The sequence below is a fragment of the Perna viridis genome, chromosome 3 (assembly GCF_037379345.1).
Source record: "Perna viridis isolate PV_CMFRI_1.1 ecotype Kerala chromosome 3, ASM3737934v1, whole genome shotgun sequence".
NCBI classification, from domain to species: Eukaryota; Metazoa; Mollusca; class Bivalvia; order Mytilida; family Mytilidae; genus Perna; species Perna viridis.
Window position 1 is genome coordinate 45,693,516 of NC_142447.1, and position 18,450 is coordinate 45,711,965.

Here is an 18,450-nt window from a genome sequence, read left to right on the forward strand (position 1 = left end):
AAATAACAAATTTTTTATCCATGGAATTTTTAAATAAATATTCAGTATTTAGACTATATGTACATAAGATTTCAATTATAATTTTATACAAAAATAGAGGTTTACATATAAATATCACTATAAATTTATTTTTTTTCAAGTAAAACAGTTATAAATTCACATACATAATATGACATATAATTATTTATCTAAATGAAACATTTTACAGAACCAAAATTGAATATAAAATTTACAAAGTTATAAAGTTTTGAAAATTGGGATTCTAATCATGAAATTGTCACTTGTTTATTTAGTTGTTTATTTGCCAACCAATTTCCTATAGTTATAATTCATTTCCTTGCTATATTTTCAATTAATACATGTTCAAGTGTGTGCATGGTACTATTGTCGGTGATGATGATTGGGTTTTTTTACGATCTGGACTATCCTTACGGATCTCGCACGACCGCCCCTTACGGGGATTCTGTTAGTAATGCCGGTTAGTAGTAGAAGGTAGAGGAGCCCAGCCTTCGGGATACCTGACCGAAGAACTCAGTCAGAGTACGTCCTGCTAGCGGCTGGGTTGCTGTGTTGACGCACTGGCCTACTCCCAGACCCCACGTCGGTCCGAGAGCGTGGCCCCACTCTAACTATTTGGGAGTACGTCAACGTGTAGAGTGACTATTGTCTGTGTGTGTGTTTTTTTTTCTTTTCTTTTTGTTTTTATGTTAGTGTTGTCTGTTTGTTTTTTTAATTTTGTCATAAATCGTTTGTTTGTTTGCTTCTGTTGCGGGGGGGGGGCAGTTATACACGAAGTAGTTTTAATACATAAAAGACCGATTGGCAAATTACCGACTATGTGATAATAAAACAATCCGTACATTAATTATCTCTATTTTTACTGATTGAACTATGATGACGATAAGATATCAATCAAAGGGGATACTTGCATTTAATAATGTGATTAAACTATTCTGCTTGGTAAACAAATCCAGGTTAGTGGACCTTTCTTTTACCCATATCTAGATTTGTAATCCCCAAAACAGTAACTTTCTGCCAAAAGTATTGCATTCAAGTACAGATATCAAAACGTCACAGACGTCAGACTTAGCGACAGTCGATAATACGTGAGTTGACTTCACCTGCACATGATGTAACTGAAGTAAGAGGTAAGGATGTCTTAATGTATGTCCAAGGTTTACTTTTACAATTATATGAAACAGAAGGTTGTTAAGAAATAATTATAGCAAACTGAAGTAATCGGGGATAATCGATGATAGAACCTACCAACAGACGACTTAGACAGAAAGAACATCTAATTTTCACACGCAGAAAACTAGAAGTAATTCACCAACCCTTACTCTACAGAAACTGAATGAGGGCATGGATCATCGATGGAGAAAAAAGTCATCTGTTCTTTTGGCGACAACTGCTCGAGCATGTCGCTTTTTTTTTGTTGGATAGAAAAAAAGTAAAAAAAAACGTTTCTGTGATTGAAAATGACAAACAACACTTCAATCGCTCATTGAGTAAAGAACTGAAGAAAATAATTAATGTATGTAAAAGTGTCAGATAAAATGTATATTGCCGTATCAATATTTAATTCAATTTGTAGATCTATATTTCGTATAATTTAATAGATATCCTGTATTTTATTTTTATAAAGCATCTTATAAAATATATAAGATATCTTATAAAGTTTATGAAATATCTTATATAATTTTGTTGGTATAGTTTTTGAAATATCTTATAAAGGTTGAAGGATGTCTCATAAGCTTTACAAGATATCACATATATTTCTTAAGATAACTTATTCACGGTTAGGGAGCTACGCCCCTGTCCCTAACTTAATATTTGATATCTTTTAAGGAATATAATGACAAAGTATACATATATATCGCACATACTATACACAATGCGATCTCAAAAAGAAGTCATACAATTTACTCAAATAAATGATTTGCTAATGACACGTCATGCATTAATAAAGAATCAGTTTTGTCGATTGGCCGAACTGGGCGACACATTGTGCAACATGCGAGTCGCATAGTTAAACAAAGTATTTACAAATGTATAATCATCGATTTCGAAACTAAATATAGGCTCACGGCCGAGAAGAGTTTGAAATAACGTTTCGTCGTCGTATGAAAATAGTTCAAGACACAATGGCAGTTTAAAATTCTCTATTATTACCTCCCTCCATATCTCACGGTATACCTCTGTGCATGAGCAAGCACAGCACGCGTGAACGTTGACATCTATATAATTGAGTTACAAACATCGCAGACTACATGACCGGTTGAATAAGGAATTTCAGTTTTGAGTTTGGTAATAATGTATGCATTTCTAATGTCTTTAAATGACTCTGTATTTTTCCAGAAACTCGCAAATTGACACAGTTTTGTGAATATTCGCAAAACGATTGAAATTTGATCTGCTAAAATGCGATTTCTCCAGTCATTGAGTTGTATATCATCTACTGTTTGTGTACAATTGATTTCCATCGTGGTTTTGAGGGAAAGACTCTTTCTCTTACATATTCAGAGATTTATTCAGTTAGTTTGTAGGTACACAGGATACTCACGATTTCTGGAATAAAACCGTATTGATTTCTGTTCTTATCCATAAGACAAGAAAAAAGTCTCATTAGGAAAATTTGTTTTGTCAAGTACGTAGTGTTAAGAGAACACAATTTCTGAAGAAAAAATAATTTCCTTTTATGTATAGAACTCACTGTTGGTGAGAGGTCAATAATACTTTCACAAATATCTGATCTGGTGGCTGTTTTTAAGTCATGTATATTTTTAACTATAAAATGTTGGAAACAGTTGAGAGATGATATTTCCACAGACTTGAGATTGTTCCACAACTCGCAACCATACATTACACTTGGAAATATGACAGTTTTGTATATTCTAACTAATACCATAGGATTCGTTCTTTGCGGAAAGACACATTTTAATGCAAAATAAACATTTTTCCTTTTCTACATGCCTTCTCGGCCCTTTCTCTAGATTTCAAGTTGGACGTCAAATCTATACCAAGATGCGAATAACTGGCAGAATACGGAATTGTTTCATCACCAAATTGAATATTCCATGAAAAATCTTACTTTTTTCTTTATTATTCATCGAAAATTGCACTATACATAACTTGCTGGCATTAAAGGTAAAGTGCCAATTTTGAGAGAATCTAAAACTGACATCTAACATACATTGTACATAGCGCTACCGGCGACGTCGCAATGCACGCTATACTATCAGCAAGGGCTGGAGCACAACTATTAAGATTGAAAATGCTCATATTTCTATTACATGTTTCTATTTCTCAGACTAAATCATTTATAAAAACCAAGTAGAGTAAGCCAGACAGAACACTACCTTGCCTTACTCCTTCTAAAACAGGAAAATATTTCCATTGATGTTGGTTGACTACAACAGCACTTCGTGTATTTAAATGTAAATCATTGACAATCATCCACAGTTTACCTTTAACACCATGTTTATACAACATGTACATAAGACCCCGTCTTCCAACAGCGTCAAAAGCCTTCCTGCTATCAAGAAAGGCAAAATAAGTTTTACGCCCCTGACCCTAATTTAATATGAGATATCTCATAAACTTTATGAGATATCTTAAAAGGAATATAGTATAAAAGGTATCTTATAATGCTTGTATACCCAGACATAACTTATAAACTGTACATTATATAAGTGATCTGATATATTTTATAAGATATCTTATAAAAATAGAAGATATGTACTAAATTACAAGCTAAACTAAACAAAGAACTTAAGATAAACTGTATACATATTATTTTTCAGATGAGGTAATGTCAAAAAGTCAGATTACTACCAAGCAAAGTTCCAAACGATTAATAGCTGGTAAAACTGTAGTTTCCAGTTCCACTGTAAGATTTTAACCGACCGTTTTATTTTGTCATCTACGTGAAAGTTATTATCATTTTTTATTATAATTTTTTGTGTTATCAAGCAACACAGCAATTCTTAAAACATACATGTACTTGTTCATTCTCCGTGTAATTAAATTAGGTTACTTTCAATGTTAGATCGAGTGTTTGGTTCATTCTGGAAAAAGAATATTTCGACCAGAAACATGCTTATTTATTTTGCATGACCTTCTCATTGTATAATACACAACATGACAATCTTTACAATTTTAACATAGTATAAAACCATGAAACAGCTCATTTTGATATGTTTTTCCACCTTTTCTTTCACAGGATATATCTGTTGAGTTCGGGCCAAAGGAGGACGGTCTAACATACCCCGACCCTAGTCCACCTATTGGTACAAAATCTGACATCTATACTCCAGGTGACTTCACAGAAGTAGAGAATCACGTCCGTCGGGTACAAAAACAATTAATGTATTCTTATTGTTAGTATAGTTAAAAGTACAGATCTGTGTAAGAATCAGACGTATCTTTTAGTAACCGTGTTATTAAAAAAGAAATCTTATTGCTGTAATTTAGTCATTTCGCCTCCGAAATAACCACATTACATATTTTAGTACAAGGTTTAATAATTTAGAATATGGTTAGAAAGCTCTGCAAAGTTTTCCTTTCACCCACTGTGTTATATTTCCCAAAACTACCAGCAATAGGTGCTATCAGCTTATCGTTGTCCAAAGAATGTTTTCGCGATATGAGTGTCGAATTCGTTCCAGCAAATAATGGTTCCATTTTAAGGCCTACCATCATATGCCTATGGACGTAGTTAGAAAAACACTTTTAAATACGCATTGTTACATAAGTGGCACATCATTACTTTTACAACATCTATTTTAAAAATGTAATTTTTTTTAAACAAAAATAAAACGATTTTGTATTTAATTTTGAGTAACTAATGTCAAGTATAATATTTCTAGTGATTGGTTATGATAACTGACCATTCAATAATATACAGAACCCAACAGTAAAAGTTTTTTTTGTTTCCAGACTCCTTTGGATGCTGCCGAAAACTACTCAACTCTTCTAGAATATCTTCTAAAAGATTTAGATCAAGATCTCAAAAAGCTTCGCGCAATTTTTTGTTGGGTGGTACAGCAAAAGATTCCTTTATTATTATGCAAGAAAGATATACCCTCGCCAGATACACCTGTAGGATATCTCCATGCAATCCGTATGAAAAAAGGAACTTATGCTAATTTATTTGCTGACCTGTGCAGGTGCGTTTACAGTTATGTATATCACTTGTCAAGTTCGATACTATGAAAGCAGGGTATCCTATACGCAAACTAGTTAATTATTGTTATAAGAGTCAATGGCGATTATGATGTGTCTACATTATTTTATTATGCAGTCTTGGTCTTACATGAAAAACGTTTGTTCAGCAAACATTTTTTTTTAACCCGTTTATTATAATTTATCGCTTTTTCAATAATGCTGCAATTGTATATTGCATTTAGAAGCCTTTTTAACACATCAGCTACTTTGCGAAATCTTGTTACAGTACGTAATAACTGATATTTTATTGTACTTTGGACAGAAAAGCAGGTTTGCCATGTGTGGTTCTGCATGGGACAGCAAAGGGTGTTTACTACGAAGTTGGGGACAAAGTAGACAAAGAAAGGCTGAAAAATACCTGGAATGCAGTATTCGTCGATGGGAATTGGCGTCTTGTTCATCCATATTGGTCTTTAGTGCGTTCTCATGGGTATGAAACAGGATTGTGGACAAAGGTAGATGGAAGCAATTGTCGTTCGGCCCACAGAGAATTAACTCGGTCGTACATAGTAAGCCCGTTTGTCAACGAATCGTATTTCATGACGGACCCTGCAATATTTATCTATAAGTGCTTCCCAAATGATAAAAAATGGCAGCTATTAGACGATCCTATTTCCATGTCTTCTTTCGAGAGTAAATTGTTTCTTCAACCACGTTTCTTCAAGCTAGGGTTGAAAGTCCTTGAACCGAAAACATGTAAAATTGTGTGCAATAATGAAAAAGTGGAAATTGTAATACAAATGCCAGATTCACTGAAAAACAGATTGCAATTCAGCTACAGTCTTTTCCGGAAACGAAGCCAGAACGACGAAGGTGAATATGAATATCCGCATATGAGCAAGTTCGTTTTACACTACAACTCCAAAAATACAACTATATTTGAAGTACGATTTCCACCGACTGGCGTTGGAAGTTACATAATTCAAATATTTTGCAGTGACCTGAAATCCGAAATTGTTAGGTCATTAAGTTGGATATGTGACTTCAGAATAGTGTGCAAAAGTGGCATGGATGAATGTATTCCGTTACCGTTAGTGCCAGAAATAGGTTGGGGAGTAAAATCTGAAATAATGAAGAAGCACAAAATGGTAGCGCTGTCTGACAAAGCAGGAAAGTTATCTATCGACGAATCCTTAATCACGGAGTTCAAATTCAATGTTGACCCGGAATCTGATATTCATGCAGAGCTGTGCCAACAGTTCAAATCAAAATCTGAACTATCGAACAGTGTCAAAGTTGTGAGAAAGAACACAGAAACTGTGGTTATGGTTAGACCACCACACGAAGGAGAATATGTTCTGCAAATATTTCATAAAACAAAAGGCGTGCTTTCGTATGAAAATGTTTGTAATTACGTGCTGCAGCGGACTGCAGTTGTTGAGGTAAGACTTATTGAGTGTCGTAGTGAAAATTACACGGCCATGAAACATTTTTTTTAAATTTAAATGAATGAACTCAATATGCTAAATAAATCGACTCTAACATGTCCACACGCATCTAATATTGGTATCTGCACAATAAGATTTGGTTGCTCTTTTCACTAGCAATTTATTTTAACAATTCAGAAACGAATGATGTTCAGAGAAGTTGACCGTTATTTTTACTTATTTAGGAGCAACAAAAAACTGAGACTAGGAAGCGGTTAATTGATGCGATTGGCAGCGGTTCTTTGGGAAGTATTCAGGCAGCTGTGAAAGAATTTGAATCAAAGGGTCTTAAAGATAAAGGAGAGTACAGAAAGGCTAAACGGAAACTAGAATTAGTTAGGCTAAATAAAGGTATATCAATGGCAGACGTTTTTACCAATTTAGTAAAAATAGCAAGACAGTCGGAAATACGCAGAAAGGTCGCGAAGAGTCTAAATCTGATAATTTTTTTCTGTTCGTTTTTTGTTTGTTTGTTTGTTAGTTTGTTTTGATTTCTTTTTGTAAATCAAAATAATTTTTTTCCGACCTATAGCTGTATCTTCCTTTATATATCGCCATAAATTGCAGTCTATAGATCATTTTAATTTTCAAGTAAGAAAAGCTCGACAATATAGCAAACCCGACCGTAAAATTTTCATGATAAACATCTTTTCGAATGAAGCAGAATAAACTAAAGTGAAGAACTAGACTTCCTTTTAATCAACTAGTGGACATTAAAGCTTATGTATTAATAAACATTACATTTTTTTTTGTCAAATTTGGGGGTCGATATATAAAAAAAAAAAAAAAAAAAAAACCGAAACAATTCGAGACATGACAAAACAAGATAAAAAATGAAATAAAAGAATACACTTAACTATAATTTGCACTTAAAATACGCGCCTTGCTTTGATATAAAAATGAATAACGATCAAATTTTGTGCCTATATAAATTTGATGGATTAAGCTTTTGTGGATGTAGGACTGTGTTTTAGACTAATATTTTCAGTCGTAATTTAGAACTTCCGATCGGTTAGAGTAAATTCAGCATTGTGGCGTAAGTTATGACCTTATACCAAAAATAATCGTTATTTATGACCCTTATACACTTCCATACTATAACAAATAGTAATTTGTTATATTAAATTAGCAACATGTTATATCAAATTGGTAATATGTTAAATCAAATTAGTAATCTTTTATATCAAATTAGTAACCTTTTATATCAAATTAGTAAATCTGTTATAAAGAATTACAATCTTGTTATATAAAATTAGTAATTTGTCATGACAAATCATTAACTTATTATATCAAATTACTAACTCGTGATATCAAATTAGTAACTTGCTATATCAAATTACTAATTGGTTATATCCTATTATTAATCTGATCGTTCTTTAACTTATATTTGGATATCGATTTTAGAAATAAAAGAGGCAATAGATACGAAAGATTTGGACAAGCTTGAAAATACTATGCACAATCTAAGTGAGACATCTTTGAAAAAGGAACTGGGCGAATTGTATCATGATGCCAGTGCACTGAGGTCCAGGTTGAGAAAACTGAAGCGCCTTCGCCATGCTGTGTTGGAAATGGGCCAGAAAACAATTTCAGAACTCCGAAGTTACCCAAAACCACCAAAGCCAGTCCACGGAGTAATGGCGGCAACATTTATACTCCTTGGTCATAAAGAGGCAGATCTGAAGGTCAGGTAGAAACTTAAATGCACATTCAAAGAATTTTGTTGTTGTTTAAGGAGGTAACCCTAGGTTAAGGACACGACTCTTACAAATCATTGGAACGTTTGTATTTAGTATTTTACGCCAATCTCATTTAAGCATCAAAGTAACTTGGACTGATTTCACTCTGCTTCAAAGGTAAGCTCATCGGTTCTGTTGAAATTGAATGTGATACAAACATACCACTGATTTCAAGATTTATGTCCCTTACCCTAGGTCTACCTCCTTAATTCAATGTTGTCAGCTACTTGAGTTGGGAAAACTGCTCTAACGTATGTAGTTACCCTGGTTAAAAACACAAACGCGCGCGCACACACACACACACATTGAAAGAAAATAGCCACATCTAATGTATTAATTGTACTCTGCATGTGTAACATCTTGCAGCGCCTTCATTTTTTGTTTTGGTTTTTTTTGGTTTGTTTTGTTTTATTTTGTTTTGTTTTGTTTAGCTCTTAGATATAAAGTCTAGAACAATATATCAATTTGGCAACAAGCTGTGTTCACCTCCCAGTAGAACTACTGAAATTATGAAGAGTAGTACGACTAGTAACACTTTCTATATTAGTGCCCTTTCAAATAAAACGCCTAAGAAGTCATGATTGCTTCAGTTGCAAATCAACCAACTTAATCTACGGATCATTATGCAATTTATGCGGTCTAGAATATGTCCGTGAAACACAAGCGAATGTGTGATCATCGTTCGGAAATTAACACCAACAAATTCCCAACGGTTTATCAACATTTCAATCAACAAGATCATTCAATCCTCTCTATGGAATTGTATATTCCTGAAAAAATATACCACCCAACATACAGTTGCATCTTAAATAGAAATCTAAGGGAAAGAGGGGAATACTGGATATGAAGGTACTGCAATACCTTGTGGATGCAATGACAATATCATAAGTTACTACTACAACGTAAGAGGTTGGAATTCCGTTCCTCCATACCCCAACCTCTTACTTCCGAGCGCCATATTGCATAACGGTCGTTCCGCCGTTCTTTGAAATCGGCAGAATTATAGTTTACTATTTGCCATTTAAAACGTTTATTATAGTTTCTTCACCATAACGCGACAGAAGGTGACTAAACTAAAGAAAACCAATGACCTAACTGATGAGAAAATCCCGCAATCCTGGAAATCCTTTAAAATGAACTTCATAAATTGGTTGTTTTTTTTTTAAGTGTGTAATTCGGTTGATAAAATTACGGATTTTAAAATTTGCGGAACGAACATATTTAATTAACCAAAGAATTGCCTTTACCAACTTAAGTTCGTTTTGTCCAAAACACATTATGTTCCGAAAATAAGTGACCTAATTCAAAATGGGTGGTCATTTTGACAACTGTCTACATTACATTGTTTTCTAGATATTTAACAAATATTTCCGGTAGTTAAATTTCTTTTGTGTAAATAAAACACTTTAAATATTTAAAAACACATGTTTAGCTTATTCATATTGGCGGTAGCTTTCAACATGTCAGATTAGGTTAGGAGGTTAGGATGGCACCAAGTCATAAAATAGCTTGCCAGTCAACCTCTAGCATTGCTGAAGTATATCATAAGTATGGGAAATCTTTCAAGTCAGTACGTGAATGTGATGAATTTATTCGACCCCGGAACATATGGAGTTTGAATGTTCAAATCATTATGTTGATCGAATTAGAAATATTTGATGGTGATACCTGTGTTTATTCATTAGATTCATCATTTGTCAAAATGATTTGAAGTGAGCCACCCCCAAATCTGGGATCACCCTTTTCGTAGTTATATACTTTTGCGGTTGCATATTTGATAGTGGGAACAAGCCCTGTGAGTTGACGACAGCAATTCAGGATGGACAAGAAGTCACGGTCTTCGTACTATACATTACTTAAGATGCATGTTGTCTCGATAGATGATCTTGATCCTTTAATTTCATACATATACTTCTTGGACTTCATCACATTCGCACTAAACTCAACATCTTTCGTGATTTTGAGAACATTGATCAAAGGAAAAACCAAGAGGATTCTGAAAAAGGTCATCTAAATAAAAAGTAAAATAGAATGACGTTAGATCCTACATGCAGTGACTGAATGGAACTATTGATGTCTCTACTAATAATCCCTGCTAAAGCTCCTAAGTACCGCGAACCGTAACTAAAATTCTTATGGATGCTGTGATATATTTAATCTCTAGGGTCGCGAAAGTTCTAGGTAACTCAATGAGTGTTCATGCTACTAATACATCAAAGATCCCGATGTAGCCAATTCATTGTCTACTTTACATAACAAGTATGTTGGTGTTCCAGCACTTTAGTTTAAACATATTTTATTGCTAAAATTTACAGGCAATTGGATTGGACATACGTTATATCAACGTACAAAGGTCCTTTCCACATAATTAATTACAAATATTTTGTGAACATACGTCAGCAATAAAACATAATATACAATGTAAACAACTAATTGTGACAAAACTGAATCAGAAACAGTATATATGTTATCATATGTGATGAACTTGTCATTTCAATATCTGTGGCAATAGTTATCTGAACTAAAAAAAAAAGAGTATAAAAGAAAGAAAATATGGGAGAGAGAGTAATCAAGGGAACCAAGGTTATAGCGGTAATCTAAAGAATGCAATCCAGGGACAAAGACCAGGCATGGAAAACAGACATGCACAACAAAGAACATAAAGTAACTAAAATCATACATACAAAGTGACAAAAGCAAATGAGCAACTCGAACTCCACTAAAAACTGGGAGTATGGACCAGGTGCACCGGTAGGGTAAGCGTCCTCTGCTTTTCTAGAAACACCCGCCGAGTTGCTCATAAAAAGTCAAGTCCGGGGTAGACAAACGAGGAAAGAAAAACCATGACCCGTTTAATAAATCAATTTTCATGGTGCAGATGGATACACCATAACGATCCACGACTTTATGATGATGACCATAAAACTTCTGTAGTGATGACTTCGATCTTGTAGCAACATAACCCTGTTCCAGAAGCCTATTTGTTAGAGTTCTAGTGCGATATAAAAAGTCTGCGTAGTTTCGGCAAGCTCTAGCATAACGTATGAGTTGTGATATGAACACTCCATACGCAGGTGCTGAAGTGATGTTGCCACAGATGAAAGGAAAGTTGACAATTCTGAATGAAAAGTCATCACGTTTGTCGTAAAGTTTGGTCAATAGTTTTCCTTTACCACCGATTTCTAAGTGTAGATCAAGATATGAGGCTGACTTCACAGTGTCTGTAGTATCCTTTATCTCAAGTTCTATGGGGTAGATGCGATGTATCAAATCCCCGAAATTAGGATTGTTAAAAGATAATACGTCGTCTATATAGCGGAAACTGAGATTGAGGATCTAGCCAAACGAAATGTACCACCAAACCTCTTTCAAAACTTTTAACTTCTATACTCACAACTGTCAAAGAGGGTCTGCAGTCCTACCACAACACTTGTTACTCCCGAAGTGGTATTAATTCAATGTGGAGCCTGCAAAATTCGAAAGATCTTCTTGAAATCCTGCTAGACTGTTATCGGACTATAATTCTCGCTAACCTATTCCTTCACTCTTATGAGGCTGACTTTCAAATAATATAAGAATCGGAGATTTTATACATTTCATCTATCCTCGAAGAACTGAGATGAACTTTAAAAGGACACCACAGACCGTTTGAAGTCAGCCTCATATCTTGACTTACTCTTAGAGATCGATGGAAAATGAATATTCATGGTCAATCTATACGACAAACGCGAAGAGTTCTCATTCCGTATCGTCAACTTTTTTTCATCTCTCAGGGGCAACATCCTTTATTGCAAATTGAGTTTTCATATCACAACCCATACATTATGCCAGAACATACCGATACTACGCGGGCTTTTGTTTCGTGTTAGACATCTTACAATTACAAAACAGGATTACAAGTCGCTACAAGATTAAGGTCATCACTACAAAATTAATCATCAAGAACTCGTGGATCGTTATGGTGTATCCATCTGCATCTTTCACCGTGTCATAGTTTTTCTTTCCTCTTTCGTCTACCCCGGACGTGAAATTTCATAAGCAACTCGACGGGTGTTTCTAGGAAAAAATTAAGCTTACCCTATCGGTGCACCTAGTCCATACTCCCAGTTTTTAGCCCATTTTCATGTGCATCATTGCACGAGTTATTTTAGTTATTCAATGTTTTCGGTTCAAACGTATCTATATTCCCTGTCTAGTCGTTATCCTTGCATTATATTTCTTTGTCTACCGTTCGAATCCATGTTTCCTCGTTTTTTTTTTCTATACAATATGTGTATTCAAAAATACTTTTTTTTCTTTCATTGCTTGCGTATTTTAAAACTTTTGTCACTTGCACTATTCCAGAATTGGTCCAAAGTTCAGAGTTTGATATCTAAAAAGGGAAAAGATGGATTGAAAAGGAAAGTCGCCAATATAGAAATAAAAAAGGTTAAGCCAAGAAATGTTGCCCAAGCGAGTTCTATTCTGGACAATTACAATCTAGAGTCTGTTCAGATTGCAAGTTCGGGTGCAGCAACATTTTATCAGTGGGTGAGTTTTGAAGTTTTTTAATCAGGAACGAATTTGATGTTATTGCACTAGATATTCGAATTGTCTGGTACATCACTGTTTATACGCTGACTAGCTCATTTGTTGCGTTTCACCATATCCGTTCTTTTTTCCCATCAAAGAGAAATGACTACATGTTGTTGATATTTTACAATATTCAAGGTTGTAAAAAAATGAATAATTAAGTCGTCATATATAACCCCGGCGAAAATCAAGACGATGGCTACGTTGTTATCAAGTAGCAGTTTATAAAATTAAAGTACTCATGTACTGAATCAATTTCTATAGATCGTTTGAATTTTTACTGCAAATAATCGTCAAATTGGCAAAAAATGGAGATAAAATGAAAATACGGAGACTGAATTCGAACGTATCTAGACATAAGCTTTTTGTTGTAATATGATCAGTATTAAACTTTTCATTTATTCTTAAATTCACCATTCTATTACAAAGGTCATTACAAAATACACACCAAATTCATGATGCATCGTAGCATTACGCCAGTTTGCGTAATATTCAGGTTCGACGTCGGGTTACATGGAACACCTAGATGAATGAAAACAAAACTTTTCGACACATTTACCTTAACATTAAGTCTAAATATATAATTTCAACAATTATGTCTGGTGCAAACAATACTAGCCATGCACTTTTAAGGCCTTGGAGCACCTGGAGCACCCGCAGCTCTATTATCTTCACACGTGGCCAAAATAACCCATTAGAATGATTATTCATGATTACAAAAGTAATATCACCAGACCACAGATTAACACCATTCCCGAGAAATGCATTATCGAAATTCCTATGCTATCATCTAAACAAAGTTTCATTTTTATTTGTCATCCATTTCCGGGTTTCTGATGTCACGAGGCGGTAACCTTACTAAAAATATACGATCCAATGAGTGATACAACGGGATGTTTCGGGTGTTATATGTTACCTTTTTGTACAACGTTTGGCCAAAAAAAATGTGTGGCAAATGATAGCTTGAAACCCCTTTCTCTGTATAAGTTTCTTCATCGGATGCACTGCCCCTTGTTTTGTACATATTTTGGATCCGCTAGGGCCTGCATGAAATATCTTAAAACAGCTTCGGCATTCCCCTTTATATTTCATTTCTATGATTCAATGAATATCTATTGCCTTGCAGGGTTTTCCTTTCTATCTATACTTTAAATAGTTTATTATGCGTCTAAAAATAAATAGACAACTTGAATATATCGCCAGTGAACGACTGAACAGGTACTTATAAGAGCTTAGAGGTCAACTATTTTTAATTCGATCGTTGTTAATACAAATGTACAGTCACCTGTGTGTACAGGGCTAATTAATCAGTATATTTAGTTCACAGTAAAAGTTGTTTATTTGGTTTGTTTATTGGCGTAAATAACATAGAAGTTAATTTGATATATTAGAAATACCTATAAAATAGACCTAACTACCTGTATTTGAACATAAATGCGGTATGCCAATGGGACTATTTTACTGCGGTAGTGTAAGATAATTGAAGATGCTATAAGGCTTTACAAATCTCAAGGCTCTGGCGCCTGCTACATGTACATGTATGTCAATTATGACCTTCGGTTTAAATTGATAAAAGCCGACACTTATTTAGGTGTTTCGTGTATATCATACACCCACCGAATTCCCTTGATTTTCTATTCAGAAATAGTAACAAACCACATAAGTAGTAATAGTATTTTATTTGGTTTTTGTACTATCGAGATAAAAAAATACATAGATTGTGTATAAAATTGGCACTTTGCAAGAATTATCGTTCTTGATTTTGTCGATTAAAGTGGGGCAGAAATGTAAGATTTTCTCAAAAATACATATCTTACAGCTATCCTTACGTACAAATACTAGTATAGCATATGTATATACCGACAAAGCATATTTTGTTCGTTTTTTTTTTTTGTTTTTTTTTTTTTTTGTTTTGGCAAAATAGGAAGTGTTGGAATTTTGTATGGGCTGGTTCTTAAAATGAATACATATAGCAATGAAACTGGCAGGCTTGAACTGTGATAATCCAAGACACAAAATAATATTCTTCTGTTTACGGTTTGCAGGCAACCAGCATGATCAGTGAGTATGAACAAGAATAAAAAAAGAGGAAATCCAGTAAAAATCAGAAGAAGTTATATAATGTTCCTGTTCTTTGTATTGTTTATCATTTGAATAAAAAAAAATACATAATAAGCTTTTTAACTTTCTATCTCAAGTGAAACAAGCTAGACTACACAACGCTGCACTACATAAGGATATAATACAAGGGCATTAAACTAAATAGTTCTACATGCATTCAGAAATATGAGTGAAAAATTACATCCATTTTGAAAAAAAGGGTAATGGTTTATTTCTGTATACAAAATCTAAATTATATGTGATAAAAAAAACGTAGGAACAAGAAAATAAAAAAATTCTTGTGTAATACATGAAGTTATCGATTAAACGATAACCCCCCAAATCAAGACAACAAGGCTTGAAGCTTTACGCCCGACCGGCTCACCATCATCTAATTTTAAGAAACCTATGATCGCAATGTAACCCTACAATATGTTAAGCATTGCGTAAGTTGTGTCTTCAGTTCTTACTTAAGATGTTGGTTCTACTTTCCTCTTCTACGTGGTTGCAACCAAATGAATAACGTTACATATGCTATTAGACAGGTATTAGTAATGAACCTTCACTTGTCTATTGTATTAGTGTTTAGTATTGACATCACGAAAACAAAAAAGGCCTGGAATGGTGAAAGTTTCAATCTACACAACAATTTTATACTTCTTATATGTTATACCATATACCAAACATTGTCGGCTAGAAAAAAATATCTCATAATTTTAGCAGTACATAAAGATTGTTGACCAATATCGTACATTTGTTTGACCATTTTCCCATTAAGAATAGGAAAAAATCCGGAGGAACATGAAATTCGATGCGAGTACATTCATAGAGTAACGCATCGGCACTGGTAGGATCGGGGCATTTGCTAATAAGTGGACCTCTTTAGTCTGATTGCTCAGTCATTCGAGTTTTCCTGTTGGTTTAATATTATGTACGTAGATCGTGATTCTGGTCTGTCATCTTTAATTCGTCTTTGCCTTGAATTCACTCATGTCAATATTATTCCCGTCGGGTAAGTCCACAAAGTAAGCTTTTTAACAAAGCTGAGATCGTCACTCTTCATCGGTTGTCGTACGTACCCCCCCCCCCTCCCCGTGCCTACTCCAGCGATGCTAGAGGTTGTCTTTTATTCATATAAAAGAAGTTTAACCCACCGGAAATCAAGCGACAAAAATCCAAATTTTTTGTTAAATACCTAGAAAACATTTGTATTGACGACAGTTATCAGAGTGACCAACCTTTTTGAATCAGGTCACTAATTTTACGGAATACAATATATTTTTGACAAAACGAACTTAAAGTTGGTAAAGGCAATTCTTTGGTTAATTCAATATGTTCGTTTTGCAAATTTTAAATTCCGTAATTTTATCAATCGGAGTTTCATATTCAAAAAGCTAAAAACCAAGTGTGAAGTTCATTTAAACTGCTTTTACAAAGGATTTTCAGGATTGCTGGATTTTCTAATCAGGTAGGTCATTTGTTTTTCTTTACTTTATTTACCTTCTCCCGTGTTATGGAGAAGAAACTGTATAAAATGTTTTAAATGGTAAATATTTTACAATAATTCTGCCGATGTCAAAGAACGTCGGAACGAGCGGTCTGCAATATGGCGCTGGGTGTAATAGGTTGGGGTATGGAGGAACGGAATTCCAACCTCTTACGTTGCAGGAGTAGTAAGCTCCCAGGCCCCGCGTTGGGTCACGGTGCTTTGAGAGCAGGCCAGAGCGTCAACACAGTAGTCCATTGGCCAGTAAGTCATATTTTCGGTCGGGTATCCTGAAGGCTAGTATAGACTCCACCGCCATCAGTTATTGGTTATTGTTTACAGATATTACTTCCAATTCTTACTCAGTTATTTAAAAAATAATAAATAGTCGGCATGGTTAACAATGTAAAAGCACAAGCTTTGTTGAGCCTTTGATAGACATACAGACATAGTAACATCCTATGTGAAGCTATGAAACAACTGAGAGCATGGTACTGTTCATTCGCAAAGCACATTTAAAAGCAGATTTTATAAGCCAAGGACAAAATAAAATAAGATTATTGGATGAAACTGAATAAATTACAAATAAAAACTTAAAAACATCCATATAGTGCACATTTACAAGAAACTTAAAAACATGCACTTAGTGCACATTTATACTCGCTTCCTTTCTCAGACTTTGGTATGGTATTAAACTGTTAAAATTATATATATATATATATATATATTAGAATTTAGTGGTATTACTTTTGTCGCAAAAATGCAATGTAAAAGGCCAAACGTTAAAATTCGACGAAATAAATGATGAAAAATTATTCATTTATTTAAGTTTGAAAGATAACAACCAATACGTTTTAAAAATTCAATTGCTGAGAAGTTCTGCGACGTATCTTCTTATCTTATTATATGATAATTAAAATTGAACTGGTTAATAATATGCATACCTAATAATTAAACAAGTAATTTAAAAAGAAGTCTGTTGGCATGGATATTGTTGCCAACTGCAATAGCTTGAAACGTATCAGGATTAGTCTGCATACAATTAATTTTAACCAATATATCAATGCAGCACTTTTACTTCTAAGTATGTCTGTTAACTTCTCAAAATTATAATTATTGTATGATAAGACTAGGCGTTATCGCTATCATAATTATACAAAGTACCATGTTCAATAAAATAAAAATTGTTATTTATGAAAATGTCAAAAAGCAAGAGGCCCGATTTGGAACATTTCGATACACCATTTCGTATACCAACCCAACTGCTGAGGAGTCCCTGAAGTATGATTCGGTGTTTACTGTCAGTAGAATAATTTCTTTGTAATTCCATGGTTTCTTGAGATAGACGGTATGCAGACCGCGACAGCTTCATGCGGCAGACGATCAAACGCTTCCGGAAGATCCACAAGTATTTCTGCCACATACTGACTTTATTTAAAGCTGTTTTCCCAATTTTCAAGGAGTCTCAATAAAGTTGTTAAGCAGCCATGACCTTTTCTGCATGCGCATAAGAAAAATACTATCAAATAATTCAGACAACTGATCAGATAAAACCATTTCATAACTTTCAGGAATTGACAACTGGACGGTATTCTTTATTTCTAAAGAATAGTTTCAAGGACCGCAAGAATAAGCCCGAAATTCCTCTGTCCTGCAACCCTTCTCTTTTTATTTCGATACTGATATGTTGGGAATTCGAACTAGGTACATGTAGGTGAGAAATGTACCATTTCAATCTGAGCGTTGAAGTGTGGTACTCTGCGGTACCACTAAATCTTTGGACAGTTTCAATGTATTATATTATCATTTTAAAAATAACTTTAGGAATTAAATTAAGTACCGCATGTGCACGTACATGTAACAGCATATATGTTGATCTTTTTCTACTCCGAGTCTTTCT

The 18,450-nt window shown here is 34.2% G+C and overlaps 1 protein-coding gene across 1 annotated transcript; it reads left to right on the forward strand.

The window, feature by feature from the left end:
• The first annotated feature begins 985 nt into the window (after positions 1 to 985).
• On the forward strand, positions 986 to 15,163 carry LOC148622477 (hillarin-like). The gene is made up of 9 exons (XM_088572442.1): positions 986 to 1,148; positions 3,804 to 3,889; positions 4,223 to 4,351; positions 4,939 to 5,168; positions 5,489 to 6,608; positions 6,839 to 7,004; positions 8,058 to 8,338; positions 12,737 to 12,922; positions 15,010 to 15,163. The coding sequence occupies exons 2-9, from the start codon at positions 3,812 to 3,814 to the stop codon at positions 15,043 to 15,045; spliced, it is 2,226 nt and encodes a 741-aa protein (XP_088428568.1). The 5' UTR covers positions 986 to 1,148; positions 3,804 to 3,811; the 3' UTR covers positions 15,046 to 15,163.
• The last annotated feature ends 3,287 nt before the right edge of the window (positions 15,164 to 18,450 follow it).

Excerpts from the sequence above, each read along its gene's own strand:
- LOC148622477 (XM_088572442.1), top strand. The coding sequence starts at position 3,812 with ATGTCAAAAAGTCAGATTACTACCAAGCAAAGTTCCAAACGATTAATA. Across the intron at positions 3,890-4,222 it reads CTGTAGTTTCCAGTTCCACT|GATATATCTGTTGAGTTCGG; the intron begins GTAAGATTTTAA and ends TTTCTTTCACAG. Across the intron at positions 4,352-4,938 it reads TAGAGAATCACGTCCGTCGG|ACTCCTTTGGATGCTGCCGA; the intron begins GTACAAAAACAA and ends TTTTGTTTCCAG.